At 34.0% G+C, this 18355-nt stretch overlaps 1 protein-coding gene across 1 annotated transcript in view; it reads left to right on the top strand.

Moving 5' to 3' along the window:
• The window catches only part of LOC117336605 (epidermal growth factor receptor kinase substrate 8-like protein 1), a 70139-nt gene that overhangs the window by 10204 nt on the left and 41580 nt on the right, over positions 1 to 18355 (top strand). The window contains exons 3-7 of the mRNA XM_033897216.1: positions 2812 to 2835; positions 5638 to 5724; positions 7942 to 7976; positions 15712 to 15792; positions 16162 to 16289. Of these exons, the coding sequence (XP_033753107.1) occupies positions 2812 to 2835; positions 5638 to 5724; positions 7942 to 7976; positions 15712 to 15792; positions 16162 to 16289 (355 nt within the window). The remainder of the gene's footprint in view (positions 1 to 2811; positions 2836 to 5637; positions 5725 to 7941; positions 7977 to 15711; positions 15793 to 16161; positions 16290 to 18355) is intronic.

Genomic DNA, 18355 nt, shown 5'->3' with positions numbered 1-18355 from the left:
AAATGTTTCAAATGTCATACGGTATATCAGCTTTTAGTTTTTTCATACCTTCTTATCAGGTAGGATCAATATTTTGATAAACATTCATTTTTAAGCACCTGCATCAGGTCTAGGGCTTCAACAGATTTTAAACATACAAGGAAGTAAGAAATACTTGTGTTGATAAATACGCCCTGCCCATAAATATAACAGCAACCCACCTATCATAATCATGATTAATAATTTGTTGACAAAAAAGGCTGTCACGGTAGAATTCATAGGTAAAACGCAGAAAGATGGTCGATACATTTTGATATGACAGGTTAAACAGAGAAATTGTGACCACACCCATATAGTGTATACAGACCAGAAGTTCAATATGTTCAATAAGGTGCTACCCGAGATATTTGTGTTGGCAGTGAATGTTATCAGTAGAGTACCTGTATGGTGTGTACCTGTATTTACCTGGTCCTGTCAAGTACCTGTCTCCCAGAGCCCCTGACAATGATACCAGATACAGAGTCATCACACAGTGTACTCTACCCAATATTCTGGCCACTGGTGCTTATAAATAACTTGTATTGACACCTCCCCTACCTAGTGTCCTAGACTTCATTACAACGGGAACACCTTATCCCATCCCTTCAATCATCAATCAACCTCCCCTACCTGCTGGAGTTCTCTCTCTTCCACCATACATCAGTATATTTTTGAAATTGGGGGGGGGGGGGGGGGGGGGGGGGGGGGACTTAAGTATCTAAATGCCTTAAGTAGTGTTTAAATTCCTTTACAGTTAATTAGTAAAAAGTAATGTCTCAGTACTTAAAAAGTAATGTCTTAATGCCTAAACAGTTAATTAGTAAAAAGTGAAAGCTAAATTGTGTTGAATGCTAAAATTTTCATTATGGTTATATAGGTAGCTAAATGCTTGCATATATATAATTTTTAAGTTTTTGGCGGAAAGTTTCACATGTGTTTGAAATATAAATAAAACATACATTTTGTAAATGGACAATTGTCCACATTTCTGGGTAGCTGTAGATAATATATTTTACACTCATACACAGAACTTGAATGATAGCTATACACATATATATTGTAAAATATTCTCACATAGGGTGAAGGATATTTATCAGATAACATTAGACTGTTAGGTAATCACATATATACACAGTGATTGGGTACAGTAAATAAAGAACAAACTGCCCAGAGTGTTACACAGAATTCCAGATGTTTGCTGGATACCGTATGGTGACCTGTCATTGACCTTCACACATATTTGTTGTTAATCCATTGTTAAACTCCATGTTTGAATTTCCCTAGGATAATCTACAAAGCTTATTTACGGTATTAAGATGTGTAGCTCTCCGCCTGGTTTTGTGTTAATTCAATAAAAAGAGTAATTTAAAACAAGAAATATCTTTAAAAAAAGATAAATGGCATAGTTTTAATGCTGATGGTTATAATGTAAACTGCTGGTGAAAAAAATCAATGAACTATTGCGTTTCAGCACGGATAACAAAATTATATCAGTTTGAATCATTTTTGGTGATAATAAGACTGCATTTGAATCAGGAATATAATTTTATTATTTGAAAATATACATCCACTTATTCAGTTGGAATCCAATCTTAACTTTGTTTCGTTTTTAACTGCATATCTGCATTTTGCATTTATCGCTACATTGACCAATTTAATACATACATCATCTTGACCAGTAACGCCACCTGTCGCGTCATAGACTAGACCAAAAGAATATTATACAACTATGCCGAAAAAAATAATGTATATATTAGCTGTATAAGGTTTCTTTCACCTGATTTTGAAATTTTGAAAAGGAATATTAGTCATGTGCAAAGATATTCTTTATCTGATATCTTTAAATTCACACTTGTTTGTTGATAAGACATGTGGAAGAGTTAGGTCTGGAAGGCACTTGGCAGTGGTAAGGGTATCAGCTCGATTATGATAGCCCCATTAGTGACTTATAAATCACCTTTCAATTTGCCAAGATAAGCCATTATACAAAGATTGCTGTTGTGTCATAAATCATCTCACTGGCTCCCTTGGTTATACATCTTGAAAACTCTAGATCACCTGAATTTTTGTGCAAAGTAGATACTTAACCATTGAAAAGATCTACACAAGAAATTCTGGTATGTCTAAAACTTAAATCATGTACTTTACCTATTACCTATGAAGAAATGTAATTTAGATTTCTGTGGGGAATTTAATAAAAAAAAAAAAGAATATTTATATTACAAATGCATTTATTCTTGAATTTAGTCCTTTGATATTCAAGAATTTTTAAAGCGAAACAAATCATTTACTATCAATTTTAAACTGCATCAATTCACCGCATATGTATTTCTGTAAATAACTATTGTGAATTTGCAGCCGACATATTCGATAGTCTATATATAGCTTATTGGTAGTGATCTCATAGCAATTGGGTGAAATACGATTGGCTGCAGAGTTGCATGCAGGTATGGTAACTCATTGCATTGTCTCAACTAAGGTGATAAAGTTTGGGTAACTTATAGATAACTGGGAAACTAGAGAAATGATGGTCCAGGGTTAGGGGAGACCGCTGCATGGTACACTTTAAGTATTTTTATAGGTTTAATACAATACATACAGAATAAATCTGAGGATTTACAAACAATATACTTTGAATCTTGTCTGACAAGGGTTATTTTTATGGGCCAGCCTTATGTTGTAGATCTGTCGAGTGTAAGTTATTTAGCAGATTTACCTGTGTATTGTCACATTTACCTGTGTTGAACAGGTAAGATTTAGACTTGTCTGTTACCTGTGTGTACTCTGTTTCAGTGATAGAGATCACTACCCCAGCAGGTAAGTTCTGTGTGTTCGCTCCTCCGCTGTTTCCTGGATCACTGCAGAATTACAAACCAGCACTTTGTTCAATGTCATACACACAGTGTTAGATTGACTCCCGTCACAACCTCATACATACATGTGACCATCCCACAAAATGATATTGAAAAATAAGAAATAAAGCATTTACCTTCCTACCAAAAAAAAAACAAAAAAAACACCAATATGCAGATTTAGCTTCTGTATCTTTAAAAAGAAATAAAATTGAAAATTGTAATATTCAGAAAATAATGTATGCCAATAATTGATCATTATACGCCTGATATTGATATATGATAAGAACATGCAGATACAGTTTATATCTATACATGTACAAGGTAAGTTGGTTGTGACCGGAGGTCAGTTTCACCCTGTGTTTGTTAGTGTGGAATTTATCGTATATGTTATCATTATACTGTAGAACACATATAAAGTTTACATTAGTGTATACAATGTATATACCAAACTATACACAAAAAAACCTGGTTGTTATCTCTGGGGTTAAAAATCAAACATTACCTGTAAATGTAAACGGATTTTGGTTGAACAAAATTGAAAGAAATAAAAAAGAAATAACATTGACTTATTGTATATAGACCATATTCAACCTAATAAGAGGACCGTACAATTGTGTGCTTACAAAAATACTAAAGGGGTATGTTTAATAAAATCATGTACAGGAATATTTCTTTGTGAAATCTGGGTGGAAAAAATCACACTTTTTTTTATTCACATACCTTTATGTAGCAAAACTATAGAGTATCTTAGTTAAAACTAAAGATTATATTGGCAGATCAGTGAGGTAATGTTACATTTCAATTAGTGCACCCATCCTCTTCCTGGAAGAAGGTGGGGGTGCACTTAGAGGTGAATAGGTCATGCACACATTAGGTCGAATATGGTATTTCCTGTTTAGTGAGCAAATTATAAATCTAGCCAATATGTCTGATCTTATGTTAAGTGAGGAATAATTGAAAAAATCTTGAATCAGCAATACCAGTAGATACGCCTAATAGCATATAGGTACGTACATACTAAATAAGGAAAGAGCTTGTGATCATATTTCGTATTCAATGTGCAAAATGTTTGAAGAACTATACACGGAAAAATAAAACTTCATTTGTACTTAGCTTCTGTAAATAAGAAAGAATTCGTGATAATATTTTATTTCTTAAATTTCAAAAAGTGAAGAGATGCATAAATGGCTGCGCAAAAGTGAATTTGATACGTAAGTTGGTTGATCGCTGCTCACACTTCTGCTCCTTTGAATTCTCAGCTTCAACAGTGCTTTGCAGACCAATCGAAAATGATTGATTCAAATTGATGATTTCACTGTAGAAAAACTTTGAATGCACGAACTTCAAAGAATAATTTTATTTTTTTTTAACAAAAACCTTTGTTTTAGTTAACTTTTATTTAATTAAAAACAAATCTCTAAGTAATAGATGTGTAGTTTAGTGTATTGACTAGTACTTCTCTCCTTGGGAATGACCCCTGCTCTTGATATCATTGCATTTTGCGTTGAATCATTTCCAATACTGTGGTAGACTGTTTTCACTATTGTTTTTCTGGATAAAGAGCATTATGATAGTTGCATTTTTTTTGAAGAATGGGTTTTTACACATAAATTGAAGATCATAATGGACAATTTATCTAAATTTAATTCCCTCATTATCATTTGATGAAAATTACTGAGCTCTAGAACCACAGGTTGTGATTTTTTCCTGACTATAAACACTAAGTTCCAATAGTTTATGACTATATAAACTGTCTGTCTGTCAGTCCAAACAGGTCCTAAATGCCAAGGGACACTCAATGATGGTCAGATCATGAATACTGTCTAGGTTAGCCTATAGCTATGGGTCAGTGACCTTACCTGACCAGTAGACTCACAAAACCAATTAGGGTCACACCCTGCTTCATCATCATTGCTTTGCGACAGCTGACCAATGGACAGTGCTAAAAATACAAAGTGATCATGTCAGAAGTAGCAGAAAATGGAACTTATTGATTAAATAATACTTTGTATGTTGAAAGTGAAACTAACTTATTTTGGTTCTATCCTGCAATAAGTCGTGATTTTTGCCTTGTAATATTTTCCACCATATTAGTTCATTTTCCAGTACTAGTGCAGTACCTCAGTAAGCCAACACCCTACTTTGAGGCAAATGTATAGCTTATTATTACAGGAAAAAATTGGTATATTAGAAATTATTTAAATATTACTTGGTATTGGCATTTTTCAATAGAGGAGTATCTGTGACCAGACTTATATTTCTTGCATACTAAAGCTTATTGTGCCTAATTCACCAGTGTGTTTGAAATTGTGTCCTCATCTCAACTTGTGATTGTCCTTGGACACCACAGCACATGTATACTTGTACTGAATTTCCTGCATGAAATGACACTGTTAGATGCTTGCTGTACATAAATTAGCTTAAATTACTTACCTATTACCTTTTTAAAATGTTAACACAATATCAACTTAGATTACAATGGTAGTTAATTATGCATTGCTTTCAGGAAGTGTTTGCTCAACTCTCGGGATGTGGTACATGGGGTTGTGCTTTGGGTAGCTTTTAGGATAGTAATGGTTTGGCATATATGTAAAAACTGTATGGCACAAATGTATAATAAATTTGTAATCAATTACACAGGCCACAGCAGGTGTGCTATAAATGATCATGTACTAATTAACACCTGTATTGTGAGCTCATTAAAGTGTGGCCCCTGTACTGTATATGTTATTGTAGCTTCAATGCTTTATGTGTATTGTTATAGTTACGTGGACTCGTATTCCTCCCCGCGGAGGCCCCCTCCCTCCTCCTATAGGGGCTCAGAGTTCAGGTTAGAATTGAATACAGCCAGGTGAGTGGTCAGTCCAATTAATAGTGCTGCACTGGTCAAGGTGGTCAGTTCTAACTGACCAATTGCACCACCATATGTAGTACAGATGTGTGATGATTTCTTAGACAATAACACAATGAGGTTGCGGGCTGACAATAACTTAATCTTCAATTTGTAGTGTTTTTGATAACTTATTGATCAATATAGACGTGTGTTGATTTACTAATTTGTTTCCCTGCTTGTTTACTTTTTCCAGAAAGATTTATAGATGTGTGAATTTGTTTAACTTTTTAACTTTTTTTCAGTTCTGAATTCCTGAACTAGTAGAGTCAGATAGATTGATGTTTGGACTAATAATATTAACTCCAGTATATATAGACTTGGTGACAAATAAATTTACTATACTTACAAAATTAATATCCTGATCCATTTAAAATCTTTGCAAAAAGTGTCTATTAAAACAAATTTTATTTTGATCTCGTTAGATCGACATTCTTACCAAACGTAAATATATTCCTATTTTTTATGTGTCAAAATATCAGCACTCTAGAATAAACAATATCAGAGTAAGGTTACCAGCCAGTGGAGTTACTGTATTTATGGTTGTGCAGTTTGTAATTATTTCCTTTTTATAACTTCTACTTTTTCTGACATTTCCTTTGTCATTTATGTTAAAGATTCTGTTTGTGTGAAATTTCCTGTGTGATGGTTAGTTATATACAAAATGTAACTTGGTCATTACAAGGTCAATGTCAATATTTAAGGTCACCTTGTGTGCAGTTATATTGTGCAACAAAAAAGCTATTTCAGTAAAGATTATTGCTCATTTGATAAAGAAAACTTTTGGTATAGATTATTAGTACTCTTAGATCTGTGTTTCTATACTCAGAGAACACTTTGTCGCTTTGACCAGTTCATAAATCAAGGTCAATTCTTCTTGGTTCTCTATCAGTACTACAGAGGAGACTAAAGCTATAGCAACAAAACAACGGACAGCTACATACATACTGAAAGAGTCCCATACCCAATTTATATAGAGTTATGGCCCTTTGTCCACTAAATGGTAATTACAAATATATAGGATAAGGTAATGAAAAATTCATCACCTTTAGTCAAACTTTATAAAGAGTTATGGCCTTTTGTCCACTTAGTGGTAATTAACAAGGATAAGGTATAGTGCAAAATTCATCAAATCTAGTAGAACTTTATAAAGAGTTGTGGCCCTTTGTCCAATGTTGTAATTACAATGTAAAATATATCAAGCATACATAAGGTAGTGCAAAATTCATCACTTTGGAGCCTAACTTTAAATAGAGCCCTTTGATCACTAAATGGTAATAATTAAACAACAGAAAAAATATCCAGGATCAGGTAATGCAAAATTAATTTCTTTTGAAATCCCTTCTATTGTCCCATTTTGTCATGCAGTAATTAATTCTACACACATAAATGTGAATTCCTTGACTTCTTAATATCAAAATAAGCATAGACGGAAATCATAAAGAACACTTTAAAACTCTTGTTTGTTCTGTTTGACACTATTTTCTCTTGATTCTATGTCAAAATGAGGATTTCAAAAAATATTTTTCTTCTCTTTATAGGTTTTAGTTTGTTAGCTTGTGTGAATAATATAGAACTTCAAGTTTCATACTTAAGTTATGTAAGATTATAATTTGTTCAATAAATCATGATAAATTAAATCTGCTAAATGTTTGTTATTTATGTTTAAAACCTATTTTCATAGAGAATATTTGTAACTTGATGTATATACATATATTATTGTTAATAACTGCACTGCTTATGTACCTATTATCAGTAATAAGAATGCTCTAACTATTTGAAGATAAGATAAAAGCCTTTTATTTCACAGCCAGGATGCAGAAATTACAAAAGAAAATTATATTGTGTAACGTTTTACAGCATCCATAGAATATAGTGGTAAATAATACCAGTAAGTTCTGGTGTCAGAGGTAACGGCGGTGTTCATGTGCTTGCATTTAGCCTATAATAAATACATTGTGATTGGAGAAAGCTGGAAATCAGTAAAAAAGAAATAAGCATGTCTTGACATTTGAGTGACATACATGTACATGTATAACCAAAATATCTTTATTTAGCCAGATACTAACCTAAACTATTGCCATAAACTGATTTTTATCGCTATATTGGTTTTCAAATGATTCAGTAATATTTTTCATCAAACTCATTAAAATTTGGAATCCGTTCTGTATTTTTCAGAGATGATGACTTCGGCAAGATAAACAATGGTTACGGTAAGTGTCTTGATACTGATTTGAAGCCTATTTGATATAAGTGAAATCGCAGGGAACTATATATCCTCGAGCTCTCTGTCCATCCATCTGTCAGTCCGTTCACTCAGTTTTCAGCACTTTTCTCAGCCATGTTTCAATGCAAGGTATGTTGGTGAAAGTTGGTATGTAACTTCAGTATGAGTAGCTCCAGATCAAGTTCAAGTTTCAGAGTTTTTTGGGGTCAAGGTCGACACTGTTATTATTTTCAGCAGGGGCTGGTAGGGGACAGCAAGCTCGTTTTTTTTTTAGGACAATCAATTGAAGACTGTATATATATATTACCATGAATGACATAGACATTGTATACAAATGCACATTGTACACTGCAGGTCCATCAAACACTGTATAAGATTAAGCACTTAAAGAACAAAAAAATGTAGTATGAACTGTACCTGAGTGTATATTTTCCACCTGGTAGCCTTAATATAAAATCAGTTAGAAAGTTACAGGCTTATTTGTGAACGTGAGAAAATCTGCATTTCATTAAATACAGGTTTATTTGTGTAAGTAAGAAATCTGCATTTGACACTCCACAATTTGTTGGATTTAATTTAAGCTAGACTATGTAATATTTAAGTAACATAAGTAAATTAGTTAATGTATTCAAGTCTGAGGTTAAAATGAAACAAGTTATTATGTAATTTGTTTATGTATCTCTTAAGATCCAGGCCTGTTTTTCAAGTCACTTCGTAAATTAATACAACACCTTCTCGGTGATAACCCCAACAGTTGATATAGCCAGTCATTGTGACAAATAGTATAAAACTGTCATCCCAAGTTTTATGAGTTTTCATAGCTATGTATATTGAAATAACAGTTTACAATAAGTTTTTAAATCCCTTATAGACATATTACTTCCCAGAAACCAACTATCTATACAAGGTAATCTGTTAAACAAAAAATAATTTACTATATTTGTCTGTTATACCAAATTATCGTCTTAAAAGTGATGAAATCTCGGGATAATAAAATTACGTGAGTTTATATATACGTGTATATGCCAAATTCATCATAATTTGTCGAAGGTGTAAACATTTCGGAGTAGGACCATTTAATTCCTCTTTGTTTGTCAAAGCTACAGCTGTGAACATATGATGACAGGTGAAGTCATACATCAGTATAAACTCAAGGTATAAGGCCTTGACTCAACAGTCTGAAACGTTTAAAGTGCAATCTCACTGAAATAACACAGAAGCTTGATAGTCCACCTTGTCAAATGGGAGATAACCATGATATTTTGATTTTCATTGAATTGAATTGATTCTTGAGTATTAAACCAAGTGTATTCACCGGAATTAGAAATCTAATTAGGTTAATTGTAATTGAAAAAAAAAATATTTAAGTAGCAAGAATTGAAATATATTTCCAAATTTATGATTAATTATATATTGATATATTTCATATCTCAAATTGAACTGTTGATATGCTTTACTGAAATTAACCACTGCCTTATACCAATACTGGAGTGATGGATGAAAATGCCTGATTAGATTACATTCATCGTCACTATGAAAAGGGACACAATTTACTTCTTAAATTATGAAATATAGTATCTGGTCCTCTGTTCTACGGGCCGCGGTGGCTGAGTGGTTAAGGTGTCCCAACACTTTATCACCTACGTGGGGCAGTTGCCAGGTACTGACTGTAGGCTGGTGGTTTTTCTCCGGGTACTCCGGCTTTCCTCCACCTCCAAAACCTGGCACTTCCTTAAATGACCCTGGCTGTTAATAGGACGTTAAAACAAAAACAACAAACAAACCTCTGTTCTACATAGATACACTCTATAACAGAAAAGCTGGAACGGAAATTGTTACTGAAACACATTAGGATCTTTAGTATTCCCTAACAAAAACACTGTCTGTTTTAATTGATATATGTACATGTATATCCTATGTGTAATGAAAAAACTTACCTTTGTATGCTGAAAATTTGAAGTAATTATAATTGGTATAATAATCAGTTTGCAGAAAAAACATTTATACCTCCTTAATCATGAACACGACAATGAAAACGTAACAATGTTAAGATATTTTTTTAATATTCATTTATGCTTAAATTGGGAATCATTTCCCTGAAAACCAGACATTTTTTTTTCTCCTGAATAATTTCGATCCCATGTGTTTGAATAAAATTTACTTAATTCTCCATGCAACATCATACACATGCGGAAATATGTGTATTGATAAACCAGGTAAAGTTAGGTATGAGTGTACCAATATTTATTGTCTGCATACCGGTGCCACTCACTGCACATAATGTATACATGTATACAAATGGCAATGAAAGGGTTTCTTAATATATATACATGTCTCGCTACAGATAAACAACCTATAGCCTGTGTGTGTGTACATGCTACAGAATACTATCTGACATCATACACCAACAGCATTACATTCTTTCATGTGTTACACAGGTAATTGAGTATGTAAGCCAGTAAATTATCTTCTGTAAGGTATACTGGATTAGATTTGGAGTTGTACAGTTGTGTGTGCATCATCTGCTGTAGGCAACAGTGTCTATGTATCGCTGCTAAAGTGGAAAAGTGGAAAGTTTAGTTTGTTCTGATTAGAAAATTGAAGGCGGAATGTTAGAAGCTGGAGATTTACCCTATCCAGTTTTCTGATTCAGATCTGTTGCCAGGATTATTATATATTCTGCAGATTGATATTATGAACCACACATGATGTATATCTATAAGATGTATAGAACAATGAGTTGAAGGTCAGAAAATGAAAGTTCACCGACAATGGAGGAAATTTACGAAAAAGTTTTCTAGGGATTTGAATTAAATTTGTGTAAAGCTAACAAGGCTGAGGCAAAATTGTGTCCAATTGTGTGCTGCTGAAGCAGTATACTTGTTGGTATGTGGTGATTCCGCAGGGTGGACATGTAACTTTGTTCTGGCTAGGAGTTGTTTTATCAGCCCTCCAAGGCTTTACGCACGGATTAAAGGTAGTGTTCAGGAGGTGAAAGGCTGAGAATTCATCAACCTTAAATAATTCTGCTGCAGGTATTTACGTAGGAACAGAAAGGTATGTGCATCAGGTGTGCTATGTGTTACAGGTAAAAATAGTCGTACAGACTGATCATGGTGCAGATTAAATACAGAATTTCAGTCAGTGGTATATTTTTAAATGCTTAATTTATTCAATTGAATGTGTGTTTAAGGATAGGACAGTTGATGCATTAAAAAAAAAGTGTAGATTTTCATACATTCTTAACATTTTACTTCTGTTTGAATGTTTCTATTGGAAATTTAACAAAAATGATTTATAAATACCGTGTGGTATGCAGAATGGATTACCGGAGGAATTGTAAATACCAGTTCTCAGCGAAGTTAACAAGACAGTCACACATAGATAGTTGACCTTTAATATATCATGGTACAACTTCCTGTAATGTGATACTGATATTTGTAAAAAACAAACTTTTAAATTCCTGAACATTGATATACTCCTAGCATACACTCAGGTGATCAGGGTTAAACTTGATCCCTACCAAATAATGACAATCTCGGTAAAAACAAAAACTTAACCTTATTTATGTTTGTTAAAGATTCTTGCTTACCAGGTAATTTTTTTTTCTTTATATCAAAAGAATTTTTACGTTTGTCTGAAGGATTATAGGGATTCTTAAATGTTCTGGCACACATTGTTCATTATAAGCATAGGATTTTTTAATTAGAAAGAAAAACAGAATCTCAAAAAAGTATACATATATGTACAATTCATATAGAGCTTAAGTAATTATGTTTAGTTTCTGACAATTTAAGTTTTTACAGATTTCAAGTTTGAATTAAAACTTATTCTACCATGACTTAAGTTAGGTAATAGCTGCTATACAAAAGCAAGAAATCTGGGTCACTTTGTCATACTGGGATAAGTACAGGGACAGGCAATGAGTTTCGGTCATGATCTAAAATGTCAGTGTAAATGAAAGTCTTCCGATGGTAACTTAGAAACTGAAACCAGAGCCTTAAAAATCACAAATATGTGTACTACAGTCCTGGTAAGGAGATCCCGAAAAACCTGAAATTTAACACGACAAAACTATCTGAACAATGTCCGTAAATAAATGTTACAGGTATTTAATGGGATGGTTTGTGACATTTTATAATTTCTCGGAAAGGATTTGTTATGATAAAATTCAGTATTAATTTTTTTTTGTAAATTATGTTTTAATAAAATGAAAATCCTGAATTTCTTACAACTAAACTGCTTAACAATTAGTAAACAGGAGCTACAGCCTGCATCCTGTTTATTAATAGATTTACATACATAAAAATGTAATCCTTTAAATACTGCATTGACAATACAACAGGGTGTGATTGTATTGTTGTATTAACAAAGTAACCGAAAGTAAAAGTTATGAATGGATGGTGGTGAAGTATGTTTTCTCAGAAATTGTACATACTGGTAATCTGACTCTTTGCATAAAGATCGGTATCGGTATCTGCATGCATGCATGCACAGACACACAAAATGACATTCCAAACAAGACTTAGAGCTATGCCTGTAATCATAGTAAAAAAATCCAGAATTTATTTCTAAGACAACGTATGTAGTTGCTATATGCAGTTTTGCTTTAGGCACGATGTCCCTGTTATAAGTAACAGTTATGCATTTATGAATAATTTTGAGAAACATGTCCACGTGCAAATGCCATGTAAATCTGTGACATTTAGAGAATGGAGGATGTTATTATTGAAAAAAAACACCTCCTGTTACGGTACACCCATAATGTTATATCTGCATGCGTGTATTTATGGATGTGGTTGGCGTGTGTGACATTCACAACCTTATAAGTGACAATCGTTATGTTGTTACAAATCTCTGTCATTAGTCTGTCTGACACTTCCTTACAATTGTACAGTTTTTAGCTATTATACATCCATTTTTTTTTTAAATTCCTGTATGCAGGATGTTACTAAAAAGTTGTACATCCTTCCAGGATTTTGTGAGAGCATTGTCACCGTTCTTTATATAACATCAATTCATCATTACTTGCCAACTTTTTAAAATTCTCATGGGGGAGAAATTTAAAGTGTGTGAGTGACATTTTTGACAGGACAACACATTTCACATGCAACACATTTAACAAACAAAAACTAAGGGGAGATAATTTGCTATTGGAAAATAACTTCCCTGCATGAACACTTCCCTCCCTCACTTAAAAAGGAAAGAAAACCTGTTTTAAGCTTGGCCAATGATCTTTTTTATTCAAGTTTGGAAATATAATTATATATAGGCAACCAGATAGAGGAAGAATCAGCCTTTTATGAGGAAATATCACTAAAATTAATTTAGATAGTGCATTAACTGCCTCAAATTTAATTTGAAATCTTTCTTTTTTTTCACTGTAGATTTTTTTTTTACGTTTGTAGTATTACATAATAATAAAACTTCAGTTAACAGTTTGGGTAAAGATTTGAATCATTGCAATATGATATTAGTTGGCCCAACCTTCAACCCAAATACATGTCATTATGTAAACAGAAGCAGAGACAATTAAACCTGTCTGACAGCAGAGAATTTGACACCAAGTGGGGGACCGGCACAAGGTACATGTACCGATACACATTGATACACCACACACATCACAGAAAAACAGCCAAAACACGCAAAATATGCATAGAAATGACAGAGCATAGGAGAAACAAAGGACAGACAACAAAAACTAGTAGTGATAGAGTACCAAAAACGAGGCATGATTTTATTGCCAAAAAAGACCAAGATACAATGGTTATGCAAACAGGGTACTTTAGGTCAACAAAGCAAATATGCAATATTCAGCATTATACAGAATGTGCCAACTTTTTAAACACAGATTTTTTAACACATATACTTACAACAAAAAGACTATATGTATTTTATTAATTTATTACATATAAATTAACAATAATTATATATTAAACAGTTTTGTGGTTTGTTTTATTTTCCAACAAAAATCGGTCATTATATGTCTATGATGCTGTTGTTCCAAGTCTCTTTAAATTTCCTAACCATAATCTTTATCACCATAACTTCGTACATTGTACACCTGTTTTAGGCTGATTCTGTCCTCATATGACCCTGGCTGTGAGGACGTTAAATAAAATAAAATATCAATTGATATGTTAAGTTTTATATGTTTTCTTTCTTCACAGACCAATATTAGATTACTCGGACCTTCAAGTTACGTAACAGAACATTGGAGATTCCGCTTTATTTTAAGAACTGTTCAAGGAGGTCTTTAAACAAGCCGTTTATTGGACACAATATCTAAATCGGTGAAAGAATTTAACTGAATTTACTTTTGAAATTTGCTGTTGTAATAAGTGTCAGGGTTGACTCATGCAAAGTCATGTTTCATTGTTTACCTTAGGTGTATTAATATTGGTGACAGCTGATGATGGTTCAGTTACTGGGACAAGCTAGGCTATGCTGTGTAGTACCTGTATCGGTATACTGATATATATATGTATGGACGACTAATGGTGTCTGTCACAGAGTTTCTTCAGGGAATAATTGACTTACGATGAATATGCCTCACACTGTTGTTGATATGGAGGTCAAGATCAGAATCAGAAATATATAAAAAGATTTATGTACTCTTCCTAGTCCTTCCACTACTAACAGGATAAAACAGTCACTTTCTAGTATATATTTGATAATGTACGTAATTAATGTAATTTTTAATACTGATTATTCAGCCTAAAAGAAGGGGGGTGGGGGTGTCAGACCCTGGGATTAAATATTTCATTCTGGGTTAAAGTCTTGAGTCCCTTTGGATACATGTGTTGCGGTAATGATTAATCAATTTTGTTAATTTAGCTGATCAACTTATAAAGATATATTAAAGCTGTCACCACCATCTTTAGAACAAAAATGCTTGTTCCTGTATTTCCTGTCTTTATCAACAAATAAACCCTGGGCCAGGTTCTTCATTTTTAGAATCATTAATTTTGAAATAGTAAGCTAAAAGTGGTTCATGAAAAAGCCCTCCCCAAACTAAGTGAACTTTAACGTTCGGTGAAGTGGTTTATCTGAGGATACATATGGTATATACCAAATTTGAGTTTAATCACTGTTTCTTATAAACGTAAAAGTTTCAGGCTTGTTGCTTTTAGTTGACATGTAACACCGCGTATACCTGTTATTACAAAACCATATTTTATGAAGTGCATCCAGAATAGGTATTAGTTCATCATGACCAGTGTCATGTGACACAGCTGTTGACATTATAATGACCACAGGATTTACATAAGTAGTTGTGTAAAATTGAAGGATTGATCAATGAATGATGTCATTCAGTAATCACCAATCAGATTTAGATATTGATAAGACACGGTTGATTGATTTTGACCATGTCTGACCGCACAGGTCATAGGGTCAGACAGGCTGTTCCGTTGGTCACTGCTGATGTATTCACAGATAGTGGTCAGTTTGAGTATATTTACTGGACAGTGAACTTTACCCATATCTCCAAGATATCTTATCCAGTTCTTCTTTCTTTATCCCTGAGATATGTGTCCGTTTACCTGCTGGCAATATGGTATCTGTTTATCTGATCATTATGGTCTTAACCTCAAAAGGCTTGTGTATACTGAAGTGTCTGCTACTGTATAATGCATGCATTACTGTGTTGGACTGAATTATAGCTCACATGAAGTTTGACAAGAAAAGGTGTTTAACATGTTTGTGTTTGGATGTTTTAGAGCAACACAGTATGGATAGTCGGGCCGACCCCATCCAGGGCTTTGAGGTGGATCACCTGGCCACCTATACCTCCAGATCAGGTAACAATTGTATATATGCACAGTGAATAAACTGTTTTACCATTATCAGGCTGGTATATATTGCCATGCAAAAAATAATGAGCTTGTAACTATGAAGCAATTATTTGATATACCAAAAATTAATGTTTGGACATTTCAGTTTATGATATTGTACTAAAAAAAAATCACATTCAATCATATCACTATTAAGTGTTCTTTTTAATAAATCTTCACTTTTATGATATAGAAATGTTGAGTTAGGGGAAAAAAAGACAAAAAATTAAATCCTTGATATAAATATTTTGTAAATTGTATGGCACATGTCCACCACATGACACAAACCTTGTGTTTTAAGAAGTATGTATTTAATTGATGCTCTCTCTCCGTAAGGTCCCATGAGTGTGGAAGATGGCCTGAGAAAACTGAAACATATGGAGAACACAACCGGTATCTGGACAATGAGATGTGAGATGGTTGTGGAGTCAAGAGACATTGTCATCATAGACAAAGGCAATGGGGTATGTGTCATCAGAAAATAATTGTCATCAGAGACAAAGGCAATGGGGTATGTGTCATCAGGAAATAATTGTCATCATAGACAAAGGCAATGGGGTACGTGTCATCAGAAAAAAAGACAGAAAAAAGTGCCATTTCATTGACGAGGCTTTACCCTTTTGATTTGCACTCCAGGCACCTGCTAGCAGAATGGCTAGGCAGACATGTTACTTGATGATGGGATTAAATGCATGCCAGTCTGCTTCCCAGCTTAAGATGGTGAATTTTGCATTTAAATAGGTGCTCTCTATCCTGTCCTCATATGACCCTAGCTATTGGAATTATCGGGATGTTAAACTTCTAAAAAAGAAAACAAAATCTATTTGAATATCATCTACTCATGACTGGCATATATGCATGCGCCAGTTCTGCAAAATACAACTGACCATGCTTATATGTTTGGTCAATAAAGTGACCCTGTGTAATTTCTTTTATTTGTAGTTCAAGTTTTCAAAGTCAGTTTATATAATTTGTCGTTCTGGTAGACTTAATGTTGTCAATTGTCATGTTAACAAACATATCTCTGCAATTTGGTTATCAGCTCACTAGTGCTCAAGAGGTAAGAGATATAGCCTTTCACAATCTGGCTTTCCAGTCACAGTGTTACCTAATTCTTCTTTTTCTTATTCTAAAATCATCGTAAGTCAAAGACAGCTTTTTTTGTTGATGACAAAGAATGAGATGACTGATGTGGAAATACTTAAGTGCTTTTAATTTATTCTCCTGGTCCTAACACCAATTTTAAAAGTGGGGCTGCCATGTCTCAGTCTGTTAGAGTGATCTGCGATGCATGGTTCGACGCTCCCTACCTGTGGCTGTTTGTATTTCTGGGGGAGCTGAGGAACTGACCGGTCTATGTTGACATGGTTATGTCCTTGGGCAAGACACCTTACCCTTAATTGCTGTGGATGGCATGCTACAGGTCTCCTATTTGTTTTTGGTGTGGTAGCCACCAGCTACTACAAGGAGTTCCCACTTCAAAATGACTGTAGCTGTTCATGGGACCAACAAACAAGTTTTTGAAACATCAGCATTTTTTTTTCCGATTAGGAATCTTTTTATTGTCTCTGACTCAATCAAAGCTTGAATTTATTTCTATCTCTGCTGCTTTGATTAATCTGTACAAGCATGAATCTTAATGTGAAGTAGGAGAAACGTTGCACAAATGGGATTGAATTGATGAAATTGTTAATGACTCGTGCATACAGCATAGTAGGTCATTTGTAAGAGCTGACTTAAACATAGTGCAGTAACTAAACTGATTTCCTGGCTTTGATATGACTAATGTCTGGATGCTCCTTTAATACTGATCCTTAGGAACTAGTGTTTTATTAATGATTAATCATTTAATCTTATGTTATCAGGGCCCCTCCTACTCTACCAGAGAGGCTATATGTTAGCGATCTGTAATACAGGTAATCAGTCTATGGATCGGTGTGTCAGTTCAGCTCATGTATTGTAGTCCTATTATCTTTTGCCGACAACTGTAAAGTTGGGGGGGCCACGGAGGCCGAGTGGTTAAGGTGTCCCGACACTTTAACACTAGCCCTCCACCTCTGGGTTGCGAGTTCGAAACCTACGTGGGGCAGATGCCTGGTACTGATTGTTGGTCGGTGGTTTTTCTCCGGGTACTCCGGCTCTCCTCCACCTCCAAAACCAGGCACGTCCTTGAATGACCTTGGCTGTTAATAGGACGTTAAACAAAATAAACCAAATAAACCAAATGTAGAGTACATTTAGATTGGAGAGTGTTGCTTACAAAATTTGAGTCACAGACTACGTTACATAAATTTGTGTCCCTTTGTTCAATGTGGGCCACTTTAACTGGGGCATATTTTGCATACTTAGTCTCGTTTCATTTTGTGTGTCTGTTCCTTTTGGGAAGACAATACTTCAGGTAGTAATTGTTCCTGAGGCATTAATATAAATAGAGTTATTGCCCTTTGTTAACTAAAGCCACCACAGTTTTGTCATACAGCAATCTATGGACTGTGCTTGCTGTGCTCTGCCTTGTTATATGTTTTCTGTA

Source organism: Pecten maximus, chromosome 10 (genome assembly GCF_902652985.1).
Source record: "Pecten maximus chromosome 10, xPecMax1.1, whole genome shotgun sequence".
Classification (NCBI taxonomy): domain Eukaryota; kingdom Metazoa; phylum Mollusca; class Bivalvia; order Pectinida; family Pectinidae; genus Pecten; species Pecten maximus.
This window is presented reverse-complemented; position numbering and strand designations above follow the sequence as displayed.